At 44.7% G+C, this 25,894-nt stretch overlaps 1 protein-coding gene across 5 annotated transcripts in view; it reads left to right on the top strand.

Annotated features, from left to right (window-relative positions):
• PTPRA (protein tyrosine phosphatase receptor type A) overlaps positions 1 to 25,894 on the top strand; it is a 192,976-nt gene that overhangs the window by 120,819 nt on the left and 46,263 nt on the right. For all 5 annotated transcript variants that reach the window (XM_056553501.1, XM_056553503.1, XM_056553495.1 and 2 more), the window contains exons 4-8: positions 1,703 to 2,089; positions 5,186 to 5,206; positions 5,571 to 5,655; positions 10,750 to 10,823; positions 11,045 to 11,181. In XM_056553501.1, the coding sequence (XP_056409476.1) occupies positions 1,703 to 2,089; positions 5,186 to 5,206; positions 5,571 to 5,655; positions 10,750 to 10,823; positions 11,045 to 11,181 (704 nt within the window). The remainder of the gene's footprint in view (positions 1 to 1,702; positions 2,090 to 5,185; positions 5,207 to 5,570; positions 5,656 to 10,749; positions 10,824 to 11,044; positions 11,182 to 25,894) is intronic.

Below are 25,894 nucleotides of genomic sequence, written 5' to 3'. Positions count from 1 at the left end.
CTCTGTCCATTTCAGGTACTGTCCAGAGCAGGATAGGTTGGCTATGGGGATTTGCTCCTACTCTGGACAGTTCCTAAAATGGACAGAGGTGTCTGCAGAGAGCACTGTGGTCAGACACAAAGGAAATTCAAAAAGAAAAGAACTTCCTGTGGAACATACAGCAGCTAATACGTACTGGAAGGGTTAAAGGGGTATTCCAGGCAAAAACTTTATATATATATATATATATATATATATATATATATATATATATATATAATCAACTGGCTCCGGAAAGTTAAACAGATTTGTAAATTACTTCTATAAAAAAATCTTAATCCTTCCAATAGTTATTAGCTTCTGAAGTTGAGTTGCTGTTTTCTGTCTAACTGCTTTCTGATGACTCACGTCCCGGGAGCTGTCCAGCTCCTATGGGGATATTCTCCCATCATGCACAGCTCCCGTGACGTGACATCATCATTGAGCAGTTAGACAGAAAACTTCAGAAGCTAATAACTATTGGAAGGATTAAGATTTTTTAATAGATGTAATTTACAAATCTGTTTAACTTTCCGGAGCCAGTTGATATATAAAAAAAAGTTTTTGCCTGGAATACCCCTTTAAGATTTTTAAATTGAAGTAATTTACAAATCTGTTTAACTTTCTGGCACCAGTTGATTACAAAAAATGTTTTCCAGTGGAGTACCCCTTTAAAAAAAAGTCTTGTAGAAATGTTGGATAGGACTGAGGGGGAGACTCCTGGTGCTGCTGATAGGACAGAGGAAGGGGGCTCCTGCTGCAGATAGGACAGGGGAGGCTTCTGCTACAGGGGGGGGGGGCAGAAAGGGGGAGGCTCCTGCTGCAGACAGGAAGAGGGGGGCCTCATGATGCAGACAGGACTGGGGGACAGGCTCCTGCTGTAGTTCCCGGTCTTACAGCCTGACACAGAACATTAAAGGGGTACTCCGGTGAAAACCTTTTTTCTTTTAAATCAACTGGTGGCAGAAAGTTAAACATATTTGTAAATTACTTCTATTAAAAAATCTTAATCCTTCCTGTACTTATTAGCTGCTGAATACTACAGAGGAAATTCTTTTCTTTTTGGAATGCTCTCTGATGACATCACAAGCACAGTTCTCTCTGCTGACGTCATTATAATAATAATAATAACACTTTATTTATTGTTGTCCTTAGTGGGATTTGAACCCAAGTCCTCAGCACTACAAGGCAGCACTGCTAACCACTGAGCCACTATGCTGCCTTTAGCATACATCTGCTATGCTTGGTTGCTAAAATGGACAGAGATGTCAGCAGGGAGCACTGTGCTCGTGATGTCATCAGTGTTCCAAAAAGAAAGGAATTTCCTCTGTAGCATTCAGCAGCTAATAAGTACTGGAAGAATTAATATTTTTTAATAGAAGTAATTTACAAATATGTTTAACTTTCTGCCACCAGTTGATTTAAAAGAAAAAAGGTTTTCACCGGACTACCCCTTTAAAAAGGGATACATGCTCAACTCCAGGGGCACATACAGTTATATGTATGTTTTAATTGTGAAAAGAGACAAAATGATCAAAGAAAAAGAGAAATTTAATGAAAGAATTGGTGGAAATTTATTTTTATTTTTTTGTTTGTATTTTAGAAGTAACAGTCGTACAGGGTTTATTTTTTCTCTTCTTCTTCTTCTCCTTTTTGATTTTTCCTCCTCCTTTTTTGTCTATAGTTACCCCTACTCCAAGCATCCTGAATGTTACTTCTGGTCCTACGCAACAGATTCCGCAGGCACTGCCAAGCACGGGCAGTGATGCCAACTCTGATAGTACAGATAATAAGCTGGATTCCGCCAACGCCACAACCACTGCCACGGTCATCCTCGCACCTACCTCCAATGTTACGTACAATGTCCCCACCGTAAATCCCACCAGCAACGACACGGACTCCAGTAACCACACACTGTTTGACAATGTCACTGCTCATGCCACCACTGTCAGCCCTGTGGGTAGGACAAGCACCCCGCTGATCCCCATCATTGATGATAAAACAGCAGAGGTCATCTCGGAATCAAGTCCGACCTGGAAAATCTCAACCGATGACAGCATCACAACCACAGGTAACAGGAACGCATGAGGATTTCTAGGAATCAAATGGTGTTATAGTTTGGTTACCTGAAATGCTCATTTTCAATTGTGGGTTATCTAGTTCTGTGTTACATCCTGTATTGCACTCCAGAGCAGAGCTAGAGTCCTGCAGGAACGCATGGGAATGGAGTTCCTGCGCTTTTTCCACAGCAGGCACATTGCTCACGGTCAGGCCCAAGGCCTGATTATGGAAACATACATGTGTTTTATAATTGTATCTGTGTATAAACTAAGACCCTGGTGGTGAGGGTCATTTAGACTGTGTGTTTGTGTATTGCATTTTATTGGGGGTCTGGCTGTTTGTTTGCATCTCCTTTGAAGTCGTGCACACTGGTCCCATCATATAATCAAACAGATAAGGGGTCAGGAAGAGAGATGCCCCACCTGGTGGGATCAGAGGGGAGGGGGGGGAATGGAGTTTCCCTCCAAAGAAGCAGAGATAAGATTTAAAATGCTGGACTCAACTGTTGTTGAAGGCTGTGCCCAAAGCTGACAAGAGCTGGACTCTCACTGACAAGGACTGCTATATCATCATGCTGTAAGAACTTCATCTTTTGCTTTCTGAACTTGTCTTGCTAAACTCTTTTATATATTTTTGTAACTGTATGTCATTTGTTTCTGTATTTTTATATAGTCAGCACTGTGATACCTTTTATCAGATTAAATGTTTAATTAATCAGCTCTGGTCTTTGATCTCTAAATATATGAGCTCACCTTTCTGAAGGCAGCTCTGGTGGAAACACGTTTATCTAAGGGTTAATTTGGTGACTTGCTGGGACTAGTAGTGGATACCCAGAGGTCTGGCGTCTTTAACCCTTGCACCATCACACGCTCTCTAATGTCTTGGCTGGACCGATAGGGTGTGATCGTGACACTCACATTAGCAGGACTCCTCCAATTCTCACACTTTTTTCCTAGGACTTGACCCCTGCTCCGGAGTCGCACTCACTATTCTCACCATTCATACGTTACGTATCCTGTACTATACTCCAGAGCTGCCCCCATATTTCTTCAGAATTTTAAAAGAGAAGTATCATGCACAAAAATTTCTGTATGGGGCCCCAGTACTCTCCGGGAACGGGGCGTGTTGATCCCCGCACAAAACGGTGGCCGACATGCCCCTTCCATATTTCTCTATGGGAGAGACGAAGATAGCCGAACAACTTTCCCATAGAGATACATTGAGGGGGCTTGGCAACTTCGCTTTGCGCGACTGTCGACAAGCCCCATTCCTGGAGAGAGCCGGGCCCCTGTACAGGAGATCGTAAGGGGTCCCAGCAGTTGGACCCCCTGCAATCTAAATCTTAGTTCTTGAGCATGATATATCTGTATTCTTTATCTATCTTTGATACTGTATATTTATCTGTAAGTTAGCATTATATTTTAAAGGAAAACTGTAGTGCAATATAACTTATCCCCTATCCGAAGGATAGGGGATAAGTTATATTGCACTACAGTTCTCCTTTAATAGTTTGGACATTTCCAGGAAATGTTAATAGACTGTTTCAATAAAAAAAAAAATAGGAAAAAGGGGTGACTTAAAGGGGTACTCCAGCCCTAAGACATCTTATCCCCAATCCGCCACACCCCTCTCATAGACTTGCATAGCGGGGACGGGGTGTGACGTCACACGGGGGCGGAGTTGTGACGTCACTGTACTCCGGCCCAGTGGTCGGCACCCGGCAGTTTGTGAGCTGGCAGCGCGGCGTGCAGCTCAAAGAGGTGGGTGCCGAATGGGTGCCGCGGTCAGACTTATTATCCCCATATCCTTTGGATAGGGGATAAGATGTCTTAGGGCCGGAGTACCCCTTTAAGTATTTATTATTGGGGTTTTTCTTAAAAAATAAATAAATAAAAATGTAAAAGCTATATTTATTTATTACATTTTTCTCTCCAAAGAGGAATTTTCTAAGCAATCTTTAGATTGCTTTTACAGTTCACTGCCAAAACACTGTATGGCAGTGAGCTGTCAAATCGTCGATCTTCATGTAGACCCTGACTGATGCATACTGTACAAGATGATCACAACCTGGGGGTGGTGCCATGGTACCCAATTGGTACCGCTCAGACTCCTAACTGGTACAGCACCTTTTCTGTTGCCGGTGGGTGTCAGCTGTAATATGCAGCTGGCACACATTGCTCTATATTCAGTATTCACCAAGCTCCGTAGAAAGGTCTGTCTGCATTTAGGGGACAAATGAAAGGTAGACTCAGCAATGTTTTTATAATTTTTGCGTTGATTTTAATCACAAATGCTGAGGCCTAGGCATCCCCCAGGTCTGTCTGGGTCAAGGCCTGGCCATCCCCGGCCGCTTCTAATACCTTATTGATATAAAAATAGTTATATTCAGGTGATAATGTTTGGCCTTTGCAGTGGAACAGTCTGTACATGTAATGACCAACAAGTCCCCCATCCCAGCAGCAACAATTTAAAGGGGTAATCAACTGGTGCCAGAAATTTAAACTGATTTGTAAATTACTTCTATTTTAAAAATCTTAACCCTTCCAGTACTTATCAGCTGCTGTGTGCTCCACAGGAAATGCTTTTCTTTTTGAATTTTCTTTGTCTGACCACAGTGCTCTCTGCTGACACCCCTGTCCAAGCTAGGAACTGTCCATAGCAAAATGTTTTCTATGGGGATTTGCTCCTGCTCTGGACAGTTCCTAACAAGGACAGAGGTGTCAGCAGAGAGCACTGTGGTCATACAGAAAGGAAATTTAAAAAGAAAAGCACTTCCTGTGGAGCATACAACAGCTGATAATTACTGGAAGGATTAAGATTTTTAAATAGAAGTAATCTTTCTGGCACCAGTTGATTTAAAAAAAAAAAAAAAAAGTGGAGTACCCCTTTAATGCCCCATTACATGGCCACAGATCCCCTACTGCAAGGAAGAAGTGCAGCTTCTATGGTTTTTAATGGTCGAATGCTTGTAGGCCCTAATACACGGGGTGTTATCTGTTTGGCCCACGACCCCCCCCCCCCCCTCGTGTATTAGGGCCCTTATAGTGCATTGTATGTCCATAGAGTTAGCAGCTGATTCTTTTTTTTCTTTTAATGTTCCCCTTAGGTGCCCCAGAGGAAGGTCAAGGTAAGTCTCAACTTTTCATCTAAAGTAAATTTCCAATCCCAGAGCAAGTCTTACAAATGTCAGGGAATTACATACATGGCACTTTCCTCATATAAGAGGTTGGAGTTAGTTTGCACTACATGTCGCAGCATGACCTGTCCGAGTGTAGTATGAAGATATGCGACATGAGCCAGGAGGGGGATTGTATATTGTCTGTTGCACAAATGCAGTGGGAAAATGGTGCTATACCACTGTACCCTAATAGAGGGCACAGTATTGGGATTAGATCATTGACTTTACTCTTCTCACGTGACACTGACTTATATGTGAGAGATGCCATATTCATGGTGTGTGTGTTTATATATGTGTCCTTGCTTTGTTTCAGATGAGACCCCCATTATAGCAGTCATGGTGGCGCTGTCCTCTCTCCTCATGATCGTCTTCTTCATCATAGTGCTGTACATGCTGCGGTAAGTGTTATAGTGACCCCACCGATCTACACTCTCACTAGCCACTTTATCAGATACACCTTGCTAATACAGGGTTGGACCCCCTTATACTTCATTCTTCGTGGCTACTTTATACATGGGGCTGGAAATTCCTCGGAGATTTTTGGTCCATATGGACATGATGACATCACACATTTCCTCCATATGGACATGATGACATCGCACATTTCCTCTATATGGACATGATGACATCACACATTTCCTCTATATGGACATGATGACATCACACATTTCCTCTATATGGACATGATGACATCACACATTTCCTCTATATGGACATGATGACATCACACATTTCCTCTATATGGACATGATGACATCACACAGTTCCCCCATATGGACATGATGACATCACACAGTTCCTCCATATGGACATGATGACATCACACAGTTCCCCCATATGGCCATGATGACCTCACACAGTTCCCCCATATGGACATGATGACATCACACAGTTCCTCCATATGGACATGATGACATCACACAGTTCCTCCATATGGACATGATGACATCACACAGTTCCTCCATATGGACATGATGACATCACACAGTTCCTCCATATGGACATGATGACATCACACAGTTCCTCCATATGGACATGATGACATCACACAGTTCCCCCATATGGACATGATGACATCACACAGTTCCTCCCTATAGACATGATGACATCACACAGTTCCTCCCTATAGACATGATGACATCACACAGTTCCTCCCTATAGACATGATGACATCACACAGTTCCTCCCTATAGACATGATGACATCACACAGTTCCTCCATATGGACATGATGACATCACACAGTTCCTCCATATGGACATGATGACATCACACAGTTCCTCCATATGGACATGATGACATCACACAGTTCCTCCATATGGACATGATGACATCACACAGTTCCTCCATATGGACATGATGACATCACACAGTTCCTCCATATGGACATGATGACATCACACAGTTCCTCCATATGGACGTGATGACATCACACAGTTCCTCCATATGGACGTGATGACGTCACACAGTTCCCCCATATGGACATGATGATGACGTCACACAGTTCCCCCATATGGACATGATGATGACATCACACAGTTCCCCCATATGGACATGATGATGACATCACACAGTTCCTCCATATGGACATGATGACATCACACAGTTGCTGTAGATTTGTCGGCTGCACATCCCAGGGGTGATCTATTGGATGAGATCTGGTGACTGTGGAGGCCATTGGAGTCCAGTGACCTCGTTGTCCTGTTTGAGATGATGTCATGTGACATGGGGCATTATCCTGCTGGAAGTATCATCAGAAGATGGGTCCACTGTGGTCATAAAGGGATGGACATGATTAGTAACAATACTCAGGTAGACTGTGGTGTTCATACCGGGTCAATTGGTATCAAGGGGCCCAAAGTGTCCAACACAATGTCCCCCACACCATTACACCCCTACCAGCCTGAACCACTGATACAGGGCAGAATGGATCCATGCTTTTTTTGTTTACACCAAATTCTGACCCTGACATCTGATTGTCACAGCTGGAATCAAGACTCATCAGACCAGACAATGTTCTTCCATTGTCCAGTTTTGGTGCCTGTGTGAATTGTAGCCTCAGTTTTCTGTTCTTAGCTGACAGGAGTGGCCCGATGTGGTCTTATGCTGCTGTAGCCCATCTGACTCAAGGTTCGACGTGTTAGGAGTTTAGAGATGGTATTCTGCATATCTTTGTTGTAACCAGTGGTTATTTTGGTAAATGTTTCCTTTGTCATCCTGAACCAGTCTGCCCAATCTCCTTTGATCTCAACAAGCCATTTTCCTCCACACAACAGCTGCCTGTCTGTAAACCCAATACAGTAAATGGTTGTGTGAAAATCCCAGTAGATCAGACCACCCTGTCTGTGACACCAATAACCATTCCTCGGTTTCAACTACAGTAAGTGGTCTTGACCACGTCTACATGCCTGAATAAATCGACTTGCTGCCATGTGATTGAGTGATGAGCCATTTGTGTTACCAAGAAAGGTTTTCTTAAAGGGGCCAGTAAGTGTATTTGGACCAGTTGAGGCCCCAAAACCTTGGTTCAGAAGGTTTGCACAAAGAAATCCTAGGATCTTGTATCAGTCCATGGTTTGCCAGTATGGAAGTTGTCACCAACCCGTAATGTGTAGGGATGGGGCTGGGGGTATACATGTAAGTATCAGCCTAAAGACGAATGACTTAAAGGGGTATTCCAGGCCAAAACTTTTTTTTATATATCAACTGGCTCCGGAAAGTTAAACAGATTTGTAAATTACTTCTATTAAAAAAATCTTAACCCTTCCAATAGTTATTAGCTTCTGAAGTTGAGTTGTTTTCTGTCTAACTGCTCAATGATGACTCACATCCCGGGACGTGACATCATCATTGAGCAGTTAGACAGAAAACTTCAGAAGCTAATAACTATTGGAAGGATTAAGATTTTTTAATAGAAGTAATTTACAAATCTGTTTAACTTTCCGGAGCCAGTTGATATATATAAAAAAAGGTTTTGCTTGGAATACCCCTTTAACATGCCACCTTTCCTCCTGACATTGTACATGTCCTTTAATTTCACAAAGGATCAGATTAATATTCATTCCCCCCTGTAACTCTTTATTAGTGTTGTGCCAGCCGTAATCTCTCCCGAGTCCGGCGCTGCGAATCTTCCCCTAATCCCTCCAACTAATTACATTTCTCTGTCTTTTTATCACACAGATCTCAGTAGGTTCTGCATATTTCTATCCTATTTCTGTTTTCTTCTGTTAAAGGGGACATGACCATTTATTTTTCAGCTTCTGTTTTATGATATCAGTGAATTTGGGTTATGTTCGCTTGCAGCAGATTTTTTCTGCAGAAATGTCTTCCCCTGTCCTGTTGATCTGAATAAAGTTTGCAGAAATCAATGTGCTTGGTGCCCAGTTCGGGTGAATGAATTGGATTTTCACTTGAAGATATTTCTGCAACAATACTGCCCCATCTGAATAGACTTTATAGTCACTGAAACTATATTGCATTTTTTGTCTCTTGTAGCACTGCAATAAAGTTGTGTTTTCTTGTATTTGGGGCGGAGTCAGTATGTATATACATTACTTATCCTGAGTTATATCCTGTATTATACTCCAGAGCTGCACTCACTATTCTGCTGGTGAGGTCACTGTGTACATACATTACATTACTTATCCTGTACTGATCCTGAGTTATATCCTGTATTATACTCCAGAGCTGTACTCACTATTCTGCTGGTGAGGTCACTGTGTACATACATTACATTACTTATCCTGTACTGATCCTGAGTTATATCCTGTATTATACCCCAGAGCTGTACTCACTATTCTGCTGGTGAGGTCACTGTGTACATACATTACATTACTTATCCTGTACTGATCCTGAGTTATATCCTGTATTATACTCCAGAGCTGTACTCACTATTCTGCTGGTGAGGTCACTGTGTACATACATTACATTACTTATCCTGTACTGATCCTGAGTTATATCCTGTATTATACTCCAGAGCTGTACTCACTATTCTGCTGGTGAGGTCACTGTGTACATACATTACATTACTTATCATGTACTGATCCTGAGTTATATCCTGTATTATACCCCAGAGCTGTACTCACTATTCTGCTGGTGAGGTCACTGTGTACATACATTACTTATCCTGTACTTATCCTGAGTTATATCCTGTATTATACTCCAGAGCTGTACTCACTATTCTGCTGGTGAGGTCACTGTGTACATACATTACATTACTTATCCTGTACTGATCCTGAGTTATATCCTGTATTATACTCCAGAGCTGTACTCAATATTCTGCTGGTGAGGTCACTGTGTACATACATTACATTACTTATCCTGTACTGATCCTGAGTTATATTCTGTATTATACTCCAGAGCTGTACTCACTATTCTGCTGGTGAGGTCACTGTGTACATACATTACATTACTTATCCTGTACTGATCCTGAGTTATATCCTGTATTATACTCCAGAGCTGTACTCACTATTCTGCTGGTGAGGTCACTGTGTACATACATTACATTACTTATCCTGTACTGATCCTGAGTTGTATCCTGTATTATACCCCAGAGCTGTACTCACTATTCTGCTGGTGAGGTCACTGTGTACATACATTACATTACTTATCCTGTACTGATCCTGAGTTATATCCTGTATTATACCCCAGAGCTGTACTCACTATTCTGCTGGTGAGGTCACTGTGTACATACATTACATTACTTATCCTGTACTTATCCTGAGTTATATCCTGTATTATACCCCAGAGCTGTACTCACTATTCTGCTGGTGAGGTCACTGTGTACATACATTACATTACTTATCCTGTACTGATCCTGAGTTATATCCTGTATTATACTCCAGAGCTGTACTCACTATTCTGCTGGTGAGGTCACTGTGTACATACATTACATTACTTATCCTGTACTGATCCTGAGTTATATCCTGTATTATACCCCAGAGCTGTACTCACTATTCTGCTGGTGATGTCACTGTGTACATACATTACATTACTTATCCTGTACTGATCCTGAGTTATATCCTGTATTATACTCCAGAGCTGTACTCACTATTCTGCTGGTGAGGTCACTGTGTACATACATTACATTACTTATCCTGTACTGATCCTGAGTTATATCCTGTATTATACCCCAGAGCTGTACTCACTATTCTGCTGGTGATGTCACTGTGTACATACATTACATTACTTATCCTGTACTGATCCTGAGTTATATCCTGTATTATACCCCAGAGCTGTACTCACTATTCTGCTGGTGAGGTCACTGTGTACATACATTACATTACTTATCCTGTACTAATCCTGAGTTATATCCTGTATTATACCCCAGAGCTGTACTCACTATTCTGCTGGTGAAATCACTGTGTACATATATTACATTACTTATCCTGAGTTATATCCTGTATTATACTCCAGAGCTGTACTCACTATTCTGCTGGTGAAATCACTGTGTAAATGTATTAAATTGTTTTTTTTTTTTTTTTTTTTTTTTAGTTTCAAGAAGTATAAACAAGCAGGGAGTCACTCCAATTCTTTCCGGCTGTCTAATGGAAGGGCTGATGATCTGGGTATGTAATGTTTTCCATGCTTGATAACAATTTGTATTACTGTATTTAATCTTGCTTTGTTAGTGGGCATGCTCAGTGCTGCGCTCTCAGAACATTAGAATCTAGCAAAGAGCGTTATGATCATGTGACCAGTCAAGGCTGCGGCCTGATCCACCATCACATATATAAAGTGCTTGCAGTTTTGCGTTTGTATTAAATGTAAGTGTTTGGTCTCCTCACAGAACCCCAGAGCATGCCGCTTTTGGCGAGATCTCCCAGCACCAATCGCAAGTACCCTCCGCTGCCTGTGGAGAAACTGGAGGAGGAGATAAACCGCAGAATGGCCGATGACAACAAGCTCTTCCGGGAAGAGTTCAATGTGAGTTTTCGGGATTGATGTAGTGCCAGTCATTTCTCCTTGTTACTCCTCACCTGCCTCTGTCCACGTTAGAGAATTTGTTTTCTTATATATATCCTTTTAGAGAGTTCGGGGTTAAAGGGGTACTCCGCTGCTCAGCGTTAGGAACAAACTGTTCCGAACACTGGAGCTCTTGACGTCATTGCCCAGCCCCCTCATGACATCACGCCGCAACCCCTCAATGCAAGTCTATGGGAGGGGGCGTGACTGCCGTCACGCCCCCTCCCATAGACTTGCATTGAGGGGGCGGGGCGAGGCATGAGGGGGCGGGGCTATGAAGTCACAAGCTCCCGGCTCCAGCGTTCGGAACAGTTTGTTTCAAACGATGAGCAGCGGAGTACCCCTTTAAAAGAGGGGATGCCCATCCTTTTATGGATCCTAATCTGATGGCCAAGGTAGATAGCGGTCACACAGAGCATCTCTGTTTCTGGAGGATACGTCCTGTCCTGTATTATATGGACAACCTATTGGTGTAATGCTAAATTTCTCCTGTGGGGGCACTGTAGAGAAATAGAACTTTTCAGTTTATCCTCAAGGAATCCCTAGAACAAGTTGGGATTGTCAAAAGGGGAGATCACCACCATAGGAATGGGCGACTGTTTGGCAAAACATTGAATTTTGCAGTAGTCGCCAAGCAAATTTTGATATTTGCTGGTCTGAGAGATGAAGGGTTCTCACCATTCCTGCCCATCTAGTCTTGTACCCAAGGCCCATCTGCCCTATAAATAGGATATTCCAAGATAAGCAGGATAAGGGAAAGCCTACTGAATGGGGGGGGGGGGGTCTGACCAATGGGGTCACAAGAACAGAGGTCAGTGCCCCCTGCTCTATCCACTCTCTGAGATGTCCAAACATTTTTCATCACTGAACTGGACGAAGTTCGGAAGTTGCGGAACAGTTGAACTCCAGTCAGATGTCACATATCCTGTGGATAGCGTATAACTTGTGTTCCTTGGCCAACCTCCCCTTTAACCCCTTAAAGCGCAACTGTCATTAGGTTTGGGGCATATAACCTAACCATAGTGTGTAAAATATGTCTCCAGCCGTACTTTTATCCTTCTTATTACTGCTTTTTAGCTAAAAAAAAAACTAACTTTTATATGTTGCCACTGACAGTCGGATAGGCATGGCCAGGGGTTTGCTATGCCCCACACCTATCCCCTGTACACCAGCGCTGGGAGCGCTGTGTGATTGACATACAGGTCCCAGCGCATGCGCCCCTTAGCTTTCATATGTGAGCGCCGACCGACATTACAGAGTGAGCGCTTTGACACCTCTATGCAGCTGCAGTAACCACTTTTGGCCACTAGTGGGGGGGGGGGGGGGGCCTAACACAGGAGAGAGAACAGTGCTGAACAATTAGCCATTCAGCCACTGGAGGGCGCTGAGCGCCCATGAGAAGCTCTTTTCAGTTAAAAAAAAATTAAATAAAAAAGCGCTGCCCAATCAGCGCAGGAGAAGTGCGTGCTGTCCGCGTGCCTGTGGGTGGGTATATCCTGCTGGGAGGAGCCAACTTCTTTTTTTGCCTAGTGTCAGCCTCCTAGTGGCAGCAGCATAATACCCTTGGTCTCCTGTGTCCCCTTAAAGCGACAGATCCCCGTAGGGGATCATTAACATTATATTTTTATAGTTCAGACATTTACGCATGTGACGATGCCAAATATGCTTATTATTTATCTTTTTTTATGCTTTTGTGTATTAATATTAAGGAGGGGCTTTCATTTTTTTTTACTTTTTTTTTATTTTTTTTTTAAACCTTTTCTTACATTTGTTTTACACTTTTATAGTCCCCATAGGAGACTATTTAGAGCAATCATTAGATTGCTTATACGGATTAGTGCTATGCATAGGGCATAGCACTGATCAGTATTATCAGCGATCTTCTGCTCTGGTCTGCTGGAAGGCAGATCAGTGCAGAAGACCCCGTGAGATGGACGGAGGCAGGTGCGGTGACCGGCGTAAATGTACGGGGCTGTGCGCTAAGTGACAGTATGCAGCGCCGTACATTTACGGTGCATGTCCTTAAGGGGTTAAAGTAGTACTGTAGTGGAATGTAACTTATCCTCTATTCGAAGGATAGGGAATAAGATTGTGGGGGGGGGGTCCGACCGCTGGAACCCCACGCAATCTCTTGTATGGGGCCGCGCCAGTCCGCAGGAAGCGCCATGCCGACCCTTGAAGGATGCCGCGGCAGACACGCCCCCCCCCTCCATGTATCTCTATGGGATACATGGAGGGGGCATGTCGGCCGCCGTGTCATGCAGGGGACGGAAGGCCCCCTTCTTGCGGACTGCTGTAGCCCATACTTGAGATCCAGGGGGCTCTCAGGTGATGACACATGGTGCACAAAGCCTTTGCATGGTGCACCCTCTTTTTTTTTTTTTTGCATGCACGGGATAACTTACGGACCGTAGACATCACCACGTCACATCAGTGAGTGTTTAGCAGGTTATTCCCATCATATTAAAAGATTGCACTTAGTTTAATTGGTTTTGTAATTATGTTCTGGCCTGTTAAATATAATATCCTCTTTTGTGGAACATGGATGACATCAAAATTACAACCCCCCCCCCCCCCCCTCCCAAAAAAAAAAAAATAATAATAATGTATGCATACGTTCATGACCTGAGGGCAGGCAAGGGACCCTTCCTCTATTTAGGTCACAGGGATGTAAAGTAATAGGGGGAGATTTATCTAAAACCTGTCCAGAGAAAAAGTTGCCCATAGCAACCAATCAGATCGCTTCTTTCATTTTGCAGAGGCCTTGTTAAAAATGAAAGCAGCGATCTGATTGGTTGCTATGGGCAACTGGGCAACTTTTCCTCTGGACAGGTTTTGCTAAATCTCCTCCATTGTACAAATCTGGGGATTGACCGCCATCTAGTGGCTTTCTTTGAAAACAGCAACTTTTTCTCTTATCATTTACCTTTAGGAATGGGGGACTCTGTGAATGCGAAAGACTGTAAGTTTGTGGCTGTCCTCTGAGACTACGCCAGTGTTTCCCAACCAGGGTGCCTCCAGCTGTTGCAAAACTACAACTCCCAGCATGCCCGGACAGCCTTTGGCTGTCCGGGCATGCTGGGAGTTGTAGTTTTGCAACTGCTAAAGTTTGGATCTGAAAAAGCAATAGATATTTCAGTCCTCTAAGGATATGATAGGAAGAGGTTGTCCTATAAATGACAGGATATGTGTACTATTAAAGGGGCACTCCAGTGGAAAACATTTTTTATTTTTATTTTTTTTAACCCCTTAAGGACCGAGCCCTTTTTCACCTTAAGGACCGGAGCGTTTTTTGCAATTCTGACCACTGTCACTTTAAACATTAATAACTCTGGAATGCTTTTAGTTATCATTCTGATTCCGAGATTGTTTTTTCGTGACATATTCTACTTTAACTTAGTGGTAAAATTTTATGGTAACTTGCATCCTTTCTTGGTGAAAAATCCCAAAATTTGATGAAAAAAATGAAAATTTTGCATTTTTCTAACTTTGAAGCTCTCTGCTTGTAAGGAAAATGGATATTCCAAAGAATTTTTTTTTGGGTTCACATATACAATATGTCTACTTTATGTTTGCATCATAAAATTGACGAGTTTTTACTTTTGGAAGACACCAGAGGGCTTCAAAGTTCAGCAGCAATTTGGAAATTTTTCACAAAATTTTGAAACTCGCTTTTTTTCAGGGACCAGTTCAGGTTTGAAGTGGATTTGAAGGGTCTTCATTTTAGAAATACTCCATAAATGACCCCATTATAAAAACTACACCCCCCAAAGTATTCAAAATGACATTCAGTCAGCGTTTTAACCCTTTAGGTGTTTCACAGGAATAGCAGCAAAGTGAAGGAGAAAATTCAAAATCTTCATTTTTTACACTCGCATGTTCTTCTAGACCCAATTTTTTAATTTTTGCAAGGGGTAAAAAGGAGAAAATTTTTACTTGTATTTGAAACCCAATTTCTCTCGAGTAAGCACATACCTCATATGTCTTATGTAAATTGTTCGGCGGGCTCAGAAGGGAAGGAGCGTCAAATGGTTTTTGGGGGGCATGTCACCTTTAGGAAGCCCCTATGGTGCCAGGACAGCAAAAAAAAAACCACATGGCATACCATTTTGGAAACTAGACCCCTCAGCGAACGTAACAAGGGTAAAGTGAACCTTAATACCCCACAGGTGATTCACGACTTTTGCATATGTAAAAAAAAAAAAAAAATGTTTTACCTAAAATGCTTGGTTTCCCAAAATTTTTCACATTTTTTAAAAGGGTAATAGCAGAAAATACCCCCCAAAATTTGAAGCTCAATTTCTCCCGATTCAGAAAACACCCCATATGGGGGTGAGAAGTGCTCTGCTGGCGCACTACAGGTCTCAGAAGAGGAGGAGTCACATTTGGCTTTTTGAAAGCAAATTTTGCTCTGGGGGCATGCCGCATTTAGGAAGCCCCTACGGTGCCAGGACAGCAAAAAAAAAACACATGGCTTACCATTTTGGAAACCAGACCCCTCGGGGAACGTAACAAGGGGTAATGTGAACCTTAATACCCTACAGGTGATTCACAACTTTTGCATATGTAAAAAAAATAATAATAATTTTTACCTAAAATGTTGGTTTCCCAAAAATTTTGGATTTTTACAAAGGGTCCTAGCAGAAAATACCCCCCATAATTTGTAACACAATTTCTCTCGAGTACGGCGATACCCCATATGTGACCCTAAACTGTTGCCTTGAAATACGACAGGGCTCCAAAGTGAGAGCGCCATGCGCATTTGAGGCCTGAATTAGGGACTTGCATAGGGGTGGACATAGGGGTATTCTACGCCAGTGATTCCCAAATAGGGTGCCTCCAGCTATAGTAAAAGACCCACCATGCCTGGACAGTCAGTGGCTGTCTGGTAATACTGGGAGTAGTTGTTTTGCAACAGCTGGAGGCTCCGTTTTGGAAACAGTGGCGTACCAGACGTTTTTCATTTTTATTGGGGAGGGGGGCTGTGTAGGGGTATGTGTATATGTAGTGTTTTTTTACTTTTTATTTTATTGTGTGGTAGTGTAGTGTTTTTAGGATACAGTCGCACGGGCGGGGGTTCACAGTAGTTTCTCGCTGGCAGTTTGAGCAGCGGCAGAAAATTTGCCTCAGCTCAAACTTGCAGCCGGATACTTACTGTAATCCTCCGCCCATGTGAGTGTACCCTGTACGTTCACATTGGGGGGGGGGGGGACATCCAGCTGTTGCAAAACTACAACTCCCAGCATGTAGGGTCTATAAGTGCATGCTGGGAGTTGTAGTTTTGCAACAGCTGGAGGCTCCGTTTTGGAAACGGTGGCGTACCAGACGTTTTTCATTTTTATTGGGGAGGGGGGCTGTGTAGGGGTATGTGTATATGTAGTGTTTTTTTACTTTTTATTTTATTGTGTGGTAGTGTAGTGTAGTGTTTTTAGGGTACAGTCACACAGGCGGGGGTTCACAGTAGTTTCTCGCTGGCAGCTTGAGCTGCAGCAGAAAATTTGCTGCAGCTCAAACTTGCAGCCGGATACTTACTGTAATCCTCCGCCCATGTGAGTGTACCCTGTACATTCACATTGGGGGGGGGGGGGGGGGGGGGGGGAACATCCAGCTGTTGCAAAACTACAACTCCCAGCATGTACGGTCTATCAGTGCATGCTGGGAGTTGTAGTTTTGCAACAGCTGGAGGCACACTGGTTGTGAAACACAGAGTTTGGCAACAAACTCAGTGTTTTGCAACCAGTGTGCCTTCAGCTGTTGCAAAAGCTACAACCCCCAGCATGTACGGACAGCGGAAGGGCATGCTGGGTGTTGTAGTTATGCAACAGCGGGAGGCATACTACTTTGGCTGGGGATTGTAGTTATGCAACAGCTGGAGACACACTGGTTTGCTACTTAACTCAGTGTGCCTTCAGCTGTTGCAAAACTACAACTCTCAGCAGTCACCGACAGCCAACGGGCATGCTGGGAGTTGTAGTTATGCAACCAGCAGATGCACCACTACAACTCCCAGCATGCACTTTAGCTGTTTGTGCAAGCTGGGAGTTGTAGTTACACAACAGCTGAAGGTACACTTTTCCATAGAAAGAATGTGCCTCCAGCTGTTGCAAAACCATAAGTCCCAGCATGCCCATAAGTGCATGCTGGGAGTTGTGGTGGTCTGCCTCCTCCTGTTGCATAACTACAGCTCCCAGCATGCCCTTTTTGCATGCTGGGAGCTGTTGCTAAGCAACAGCAGGAGGCTGTCACTCACCTCCTGCTGCTTCTTGATCGCCGCACAGGTCAGTCCCGCCGTCGATCCCAACATTAACGCCGGGGATCGGGGTCCCCAGCACCAGGGGTGCACGTCCCGCACCCGCTCACGTCCCCCTGATTGGTCGGGTGGGAATCCGGCCGACGAATCAGGGCGATCGTGAGGTGGCACCAGTGCCACCTCACCCCTGCATGCTCTGGCTGTTCGGGGCCGTCTCTGACGGCCCCGATCAGCCAGTAATTCCGGGTCACCGGGTCACTGGAGACCCGATTGACCCGGAATCGCCGCAGATCGCTGGACTGAATTGTCCAGCGATCTGCGGCCATTGCCGACATGGGGGGGGACATAATGACCCCCCTGGGCGATATGCCGCGATGCCTGCTGAACGATTTCAGCAGGCATCGGGCACCGGCTTCCCTCCGGCTAGCGGCAGGGGGCCGGGAATGGACAGGACGTACTCCTACGTCCTCGGTCCTTAAGGACTCGGAAACGGGGGCGTAGGAGTACGTCCATTGTCTTTAAGGGGTTAAGAACTGACAAGAGTAGGAGAAAATTCCCTTTAGCAAACATATGCTGCTCTGCAGTTCCTAAAATGGACAGTGATGTCAGCAGAGAGCTCTATGGTCATGATGTCAGCAGAGAGCATTGTGTTCCAAAAAGCAAAGAATGTCCTCTCTAGATTTTTTAATAGAAGTAATTTACAAATCGGTTTAACTTTCTGGCACCAGTTGATTTAAAAAAAAAAAAAAAGTTTTCCACCGGAGTACCCCTTTAACTTATTTGCAAAGAATATGACGGGGTTGTGCTGGTGATAGTGTAGGGTAAATTGGTGTTAACCCTTAATTGTCGTGACGCCAGGGTGAGGTTTCCTCAATGTAATGGTCCTACCGCCAACCATCCCACAAACGGCAGGGAGAAATAACGGAATGTCCACAGCAGATTTTATGAAGTAAACTTGAATAACTCTACTGTATATTTTATGCAACGGCACGGAACACAACAGTCTTTTGATTGAGAAAACCGTGGTACAGGTTCCTCACAGGTTTGCTGGGACTCCGGGATCAATGAGCTTTGATTGCTAGCCACTGTGCTACTATTTTTAGGAGATTTGAGTTAGTGCTGGGCGGTATACCGGTATGAGTCGGATACCGTTTTTTTTTTTCTCCCACGGTGTGGATTTTTGCCCATACCGCTATACCAGTCGGGCCCCTCCCCCACCCTCCGAGTCAATAAAAAAAATTAAACTTACCTGTAATGGGGGTGGTCCGGGCCATCCATCCTTCCTGTAGTGTCCAGCGGCATTCCGGGTGGAGGGTGAACCGGTCCGGGCTGTCCTTCTCCGGGGGTCCTCTTCTCCACTCCGGGCAGGCTCCGGCCTAGTACGCTGCATAGACACCGTGACGATGGGTGCGTCGCTGCGCACGGGCGTCACTGCGCAGCGGCGTCTATGCAGCGTTACTAGGCCGGAGCCTCCCCTGAGTGGAGAAGAGGACCCCCGGAGAAGGACAGCCCGGACCGGTTCACCCTCCACTCGGAATGCCGCCGGACACTTCAGGAAGGAATGGGTGGCCCGTGCAGCAACTGGGAAGGTGAGTCAGGGTTCTGGGATGGACAGGGGTCTGTATAATGTACTATACCTACAGTAGGCCCTCCAGCTGTTGAGGCCCTCCAGCTGTTGCAAAACTACAACTCCCAGCATGCCCGGACAGCCAACGGCTGTCCGGGCATGCTGGGAGTAGTAGTTTTGCAACAGCTGGAGGCACCCCTAGTTGGGAAACACTGATCTATACTATACACTACTATATAGTCCAACATGCTGGGAGTTGTAGTTTGTCAACAGCTGGAGGCACCACTGGTTGGGAAACACTGATCTATACTATACATTACTATATAGTCCAACATGCTGGGAGTTGTAGTTTTGCAACAGCTGGAGGCACCACTGGTTGGGAAACACTGATCTATACTATACATTACTATATAGTCCAACATGCTGGGAGTTGTAGTTTTGCAACAGCTGGAGGCACCCCTAGTTGGGAAACACTGATCTATACTATACACTACTATATAGTCCAACATGCTGGGAGTTGTAGTTTTGCAACAGCTGGAGGCACCCCTAGTTGGGAAACACTGATCTATACTATACACTACTATATAGTCCAACATGCTGGGAGTTGTAGTTTTGCAACAGCTGGAGGCACCCCTAGTTGGGAAACACTGATCTATACTATACACTACTATATAGTCCAACATGCTGGGAGTTGTAGTTTTGCAACAGCTGGAGGCACCCCTGGTTGGGAAACACTGATCTATACTATACACTACTATATAGTCCAACATGCTGGGAGTTGTAGTTTTGCAACAGCTGGAGGCACCCCTAGTTGGGAAACACTGATCTATACTATACACTACTATATAGTCCAACATGCTGGGAGTTGTAGTTTTGCAACAGCTGGAGGCACCCCTAGTTGGGAAACACTGATCTATACTATACACTACTATATAGTCCAACATGCTGGGAGTTGTAGTTTTGCAACAGCTGGAGGCACCCCTAGTTGGGAAACACTGATCTATACTATACACTACTGTATAGTCCAACATGCTGGGAGTTGTAGTTTGCAACAGCTGGAGGCTGTAGGGTTGTTTGTTACATCTATTTAAAAGGGTACTCCACTGCCCCAGTGTTCAGATCATTTAGTTCCGCTACGCCACCTCAATGCAAGTCTCAATGTAAAAAAAAATAAAAAATACTGTGAAATACCGTGATACTTAGGAAAAATACCGTGATACTCATTTTTGGTCATATCGCTCAGCACGTATTTGAGTTTCTAGTAGTCACAGAGAATTCAGTAGACTGAGCTTGGAGTAACTCACGGTTTTGTGGCTGCTGGGTATTAGGCTTCAGGCCTAGCTTGATTTGATATTTGTGCTGAGATGCTTGTGCTTGCTTTATTCTCCAGGAGATAAGAGAGAGAATTTAGTGGCAGCAGCCCCTTATATATTAAGAGGGCTGGACAAAGCTCATTGGTCAGGCTGGGTTTACACTACGTTTTTCAACTACGGTTCCCGCATACGTTTTCATTAGTGAAAACGTATGGAACGGTATTGAAAACCGTATACATAGGCAAAGCATTGCAAACCGTATGCACCCTGATGCGTACGGTTTGCTCGCAATACGGCTTTTAACAGTACTACAAACCGTGTTCAACCACGGTTTTGACTCCCGTTTTAAAACCGTATTGCAACCGCATACCTTTTTTTTTTAACATGGACGTCAATGGGAAACGCACATGTATACGGTTCTATACGTCAAAACCGTATGCGTTTTTTCTTTGCACATGCGCATTTGCATCCTAAAGTCCCCACCAAAGACCCCTCCCATTAAAAATGGACAGAATTTTCAAAAACGTATGTGTTTTTTTAATTTTATTTTTATAAAAACGGACGGAACTGTATGCACTTTTAAAAACAATATATGGTTTAAAAACGCATACGGTTTACTTTTTTTCCCATACCGTTCCATCCGTTTTTTTCCCATACGGTTTTTGATAGAAAACGTATGAGGGAACCGTAGTTGAATAACCTAGTGTGAACTCAGCCTTAGCAGACCCTGTTAGTCCTGACCCTGTCAGTTCTGACCCAAGTGAGTGGGTATCACACAGGGCTGTGGAGTCGGTAGATAAATGTTCTGACTCCGCAGTTTTTTGTACTTCCGACTCCCCGACTCCTCTGTATTAATATGCGAATGTATTTATAAACCATAGTCATGTTTAATGTGTAAGCTAACAATCGGAGTTTACAAGTTTTTATAGCCTTAGCTGAATGGCAGCAGTTTTTCCAATGGTTTACAGCTTCAGTGTGAACTATTGAACCTCCATTCCCTTCACTTATATAAGTGTCTCTAGCAAAAAACCTATTTACGGTATATACTCGAGTATAAGCCGAGTTTTTCAGCACGATTTTTCGTGCTGAAAACACCCCCCTCGGCTTATACTCGAGTGAAGGGGGGGGGTGTGGGATGATGACAAGGGTATGATGAAGGGGGGGGGTGTGGGATGATAAGGGGATGATGAAGGGGGGGGTGTGGGATGATAAGGGGATGATGAAGGGGGGGGGTGGGATATGGGGATGATGAAGGGGGGGTGTGGGATGATAAGGGGATGATGAAGGGGGGGGTGTGGGATGATGACAGGGGGATGATGAAGGGGGGGTGTGGGATGATAAGGGGATGATGAAGGGGGGGGGTGTGGGATGATAAGGGGATGATGAAGGGGGGGTGTGGGATGATAAGGGGATGATGAAGGGGGGGGTGTGGGATGATAAGGGGATGATGAAGGGGGGGGGTGTGGGATGATGACAGGGGGATGATGAAGGGGGGGTGTGGGATGATGACAGGGCGATGATGAAGGGGGGGTGTGGGATGATGACAGGGGGATGATGAAGGGGGGTGTGGGATGATGATGGGGATGATGAAGGGGGTGTGTGGGATGATGACAGGGGGATGATGAAGGGGGGGTGTGGGATGATGACAGGGGGATGATGAAGGGGGTGTGGGATGATGATGGGGATGATGAAGGGGGTGTGTGGGATGATAAGGGGATGAAGGGGGGGTGTGGGATGATGACAAGGGGATGATGACAGGCGGTAATGATGAAGGGGGGGGGTGTGGGATGATGACAGGCGGTGATGATGAAGGGGGGATGATGATGAGGGTGTTAATGATGGGGGTCTGGATGATGACTGGGGGATGATGTATTTCCCACCCTAGGCTTATACTCGAGTCAATAACTTTTCCTGGGATTTTAGGGTGAAATTAGGGGCCTCGGCTTATATTCGGGGCAGCTTATACTCGAGTATATACGGTACTTAACCCCTTATCAGTGGGAGGCTAGGTTACACATGGGTTCCCTGTAACAGCAGGACACAACACTATGGAAAGTATAAGTATCACTATCTTGGTTCCTATTACTGCTTAAAGGGGTACTCCGGTGAAGAACTTTTTCTTTTTTTTTTTAAAGTACATCTGCAGCGTTACAAACACTTATCCCCTATCCTCAAGATAGGGGATAAGCGTTTGATCACGGGGGGGTCCGAACGCTGGGGCCACGGCTCTCCCGTGCAGGGGGCGTGCCAGCCGCAGCATGACGTTGCGGAAGGCAGTATTCGTGCCTCCCTGCATCCCCCATAGAACTGTATGGGGATGGGGAGGAGACAGGGCATCACCGTCGACCTCTAGATCGACGCTACGCGCCTTAGCGCTCACCATGAGCACTTATGGCGGTGCCCCGTTAGGGAGATCGGGGGGGGGGGGGGGGGTCCCAGCGGTCGGACCCCCCCGCGATCAAACACTTATCCCCTATCCTGTGGATAGGGGATAAGTGTAGTGCCGCTGCAGTTGTCCTTTAAATCAACTGGTGCCAGAAAGTTAGCAGATTCTGTAAATTACTTCTATTAAAAATTCTTAATCCTTCCTGTACTTATTAGCTGCTGAATACTACAGAGGAAATTATTTTCTTTTTGAAACAGAGCTCTCTCCTGACATCACGACCACAGTGCTCTCTGCTGACATCTCTGTCCATTTTAGGAACTGTCCAGAACAGCTTATGTTTGCTATGGGGATTTCCTTTTACTCTGGACAGTTCCTAAAATGGACTGAGATGTCAGCAGAGAGCACTGTGCTCGTGATGTCAGCAGAGAGCTCTGTGTGTCAAACGGAAAATAATTTCCTCTTTAGTATTCAGCAGCTATTAAGCACAGGAAGGATTAAGATTTTTTTAATAGAAGTAATTTACAAATCTGTTTAACTTTCTGGCACCAGTTGATTTAATAAAAAAAAAAAAAAAAAAAAAAGAAAAAGTTTTTCACCGGAGTACCCCTTTAACGCCTTCACGACGAGCGACGTACATGTACGGCGCCGCGAAGTGTCACTTGGCGTGTGGCGACGTACATGTATGTCGCGGGGTTCCGGGAGCGCCGCGTCACCGGTAGCGGTGATCGGGCTGGGATGACTGCTGTTATTTAACAGCAGGCATCCCGGCACATTGCCGAGGGAGGTCCTGAGACCCCCCATGACCGCGATGCGCGCAAATCGCAGGTCAATTCAGACCTGCGATCTGCGCGATTCCGGGTCATACGGGTCACTGGTGACCCGGAAAATAAGAGGGATCGGGGGTGTCCGAGACACCCTCGATCCCCCTAAAGGGATAGGAGTTTGGTGGCAGGGGTGCCACCCCTCCTATCCCTGCTATTGGTCGGCCGAGCGACCGACCGATAGCAGACCGGGGGAGGGGGGGTTAAGGTTCGGTTCCCCTGCTTTGCCCACCTATCGGTGTCCGGGCAAAACGGGGGAACCGTCCATGGAAGGTCGGCGCCGAAGGTCCCTTACCTGGATCCGGGATCCCCGTTCGCGATCCTCCCCCACGTGCGGCGGCAGCAGCAATGTGACAGCACCCACATGTGACCCCATTTTGGAAATTCCACCCGTCACGCAATGTAATGAGGGGTGCAGTGAGAATTTACACCCCACAGGTGTCTGACGGATCTTTGGAACAGTGGTCCGTGAAAATGAAAAATTTTGCACAGCCCACTGTTCCAAAGATCTGTCAGACACCAGTGGGGGTAAATGCTCACTGTACCCCTTGTTACATTCTGTGAGGGGTCTAGTTTCCAAAATGGTATGCCATGTGGGGAGGTTATTTTGCTGTCCTGGCACGATAGGGGCTTCCTAAATGCGACATGCCCCCCGAGCAAAATTTGCTCTCAAAAAGCCAAATATGACGCCTTCCCTTCTGAGCATTGTAGTTCGCCCATAGTGCACTTCAGGTCAACTTATGGGGTACCTCCATACTCAGAAGAGATGGGGTTACAAATTTTGGGGGGTCTTTTCTGCTATTAACCCTTGCAAAAATGTGAAATTTGGGGGGGGAACTCACATTTTAGTGACATTTTTTTTTTTCTTTTTTACATATGCAAAAGTCGTGAAACACCTGTGGGGTATTAAGGCTCACTTTATTCCTTGTTACGTTCCTCAAGGGGTCTAGTTTCCAAAATGGTATGCCATGTGTTTTTTTTGCTGTTCTGGCACCATAGGGGCTTCCTAAATGCGACATGCCACCCAAAAACCATTTCAGGAAAACGTACTCTCCAAAATCCCCTTATCGCTCTTTCCCTTCTGAGCCCTCTACTGCGCCCGCCGAACACTTTACATAGACATATGAGGTATGTGCTTACTCGAGAGAAATTGGGCTACAAATATAAGTATACATTTTCTCCTTTTACCCCTTGTAAAAATTCAAAAATTGGGTCTACAAGAACATGCGAGTGTAAAAAATTAAGATTTTGAATTTTCTCCTTCACTTTGCTGCTTTTCCTGTGAAACACCTAAAGGGTTAAATCGCTGACTGAATGTCATTTTGAATACTTTGAGGGGTTCAGTTTTTATAATGGGGTCATTTATGGGGTATTTCTAATATGAAGACCCTTCAAATCCACTTCAAACCTGAACTGGTCCCTGAAAAATTGTGAGTTTGAATATTTTGTGAAAAATTGGAAAATTGCTGCTGAACTTTGAAGCCCTCTGGTGTCTTCCAAAAGTAAAAACTCATTAATTTTATGATGCAAACATAAAGTAGACATATTGTATATCTGAATCCAAAAAAAAATTTTTTTTGAATATCCATTTCCTTACAAGCAGAGAGCTTCAAAGTTAGAAAAATGCAAAATTTTTAATTTTTTCATCAAATTTTGGGATTTTTCACCAAGAAAGGATGCAAGTTACCATAAAATTTACCTCTATGTTAAAGTAGAATATGTCACGTAAAAACATTCTCGGAATCAGAATGATAACTAAAAGCATTCCAGAGTTATTAATGTTTAAAGTGACAGTGGTCAGATGTGCAAAAAACGCTCCGGTCCTTAAGGCCAAAATGGCCGAGTCCTAGAGGTGAAAATGGGCTCCGTCCTTAAGGGGTTAATAGTACACACATCCTGTCATTTATAGGACAACCTTTTCCTATCATTTCCCTCATCTATATAGCCTAGAGGACTGAAATATCTATTGCTCTTTCATTGTCTATATACACTCCCGGGGTGTGAGAGCCTATATCCGTAACCGCGGCTATATACAGAAAAGTCAGCTGCACCCACTACATATTTATTTTACTTTGGATCTGTCGACCGGATCAATTTTCTGGCCCCTTTCTGTAGCCTCCAACACAGATGTGACCGAGGCCTTAGCTCAGTGTTTCCCAACCAGGGTGCCTCCAGCTGTTGCCAAACTACAACTCCCAGCATGCCCAGACAGCCTTCGGCTGTCTGGGCATGCTGGGAGTTGTAGTTTGGCAACAGCTGGAGGCACCCTGGTTGGGAAACACTGCCTTTTGTGCATGCAAACATGTAGAGGGAGATAATCAGAATCAAAGAGCTTGT

This window comes from Hyla sarda, chromosome 1 (genome assembly GCF_029499605.1).
Source record: "Hyla sarda isolate aHylSar1 chromosome 1, aHylSar1.hap1, whole genome shotgun sequence".
NCBI lineage: Eukaryota > Metazoa > Chordata > Amphibia > Anura > Hylidae > Hyla > Hyla sarda.
The sequence above is the reverse complement of the archived record's forward strand: the minus strand, read 5'-3'. Positions and strand labels throughout refer to the sequence as shown.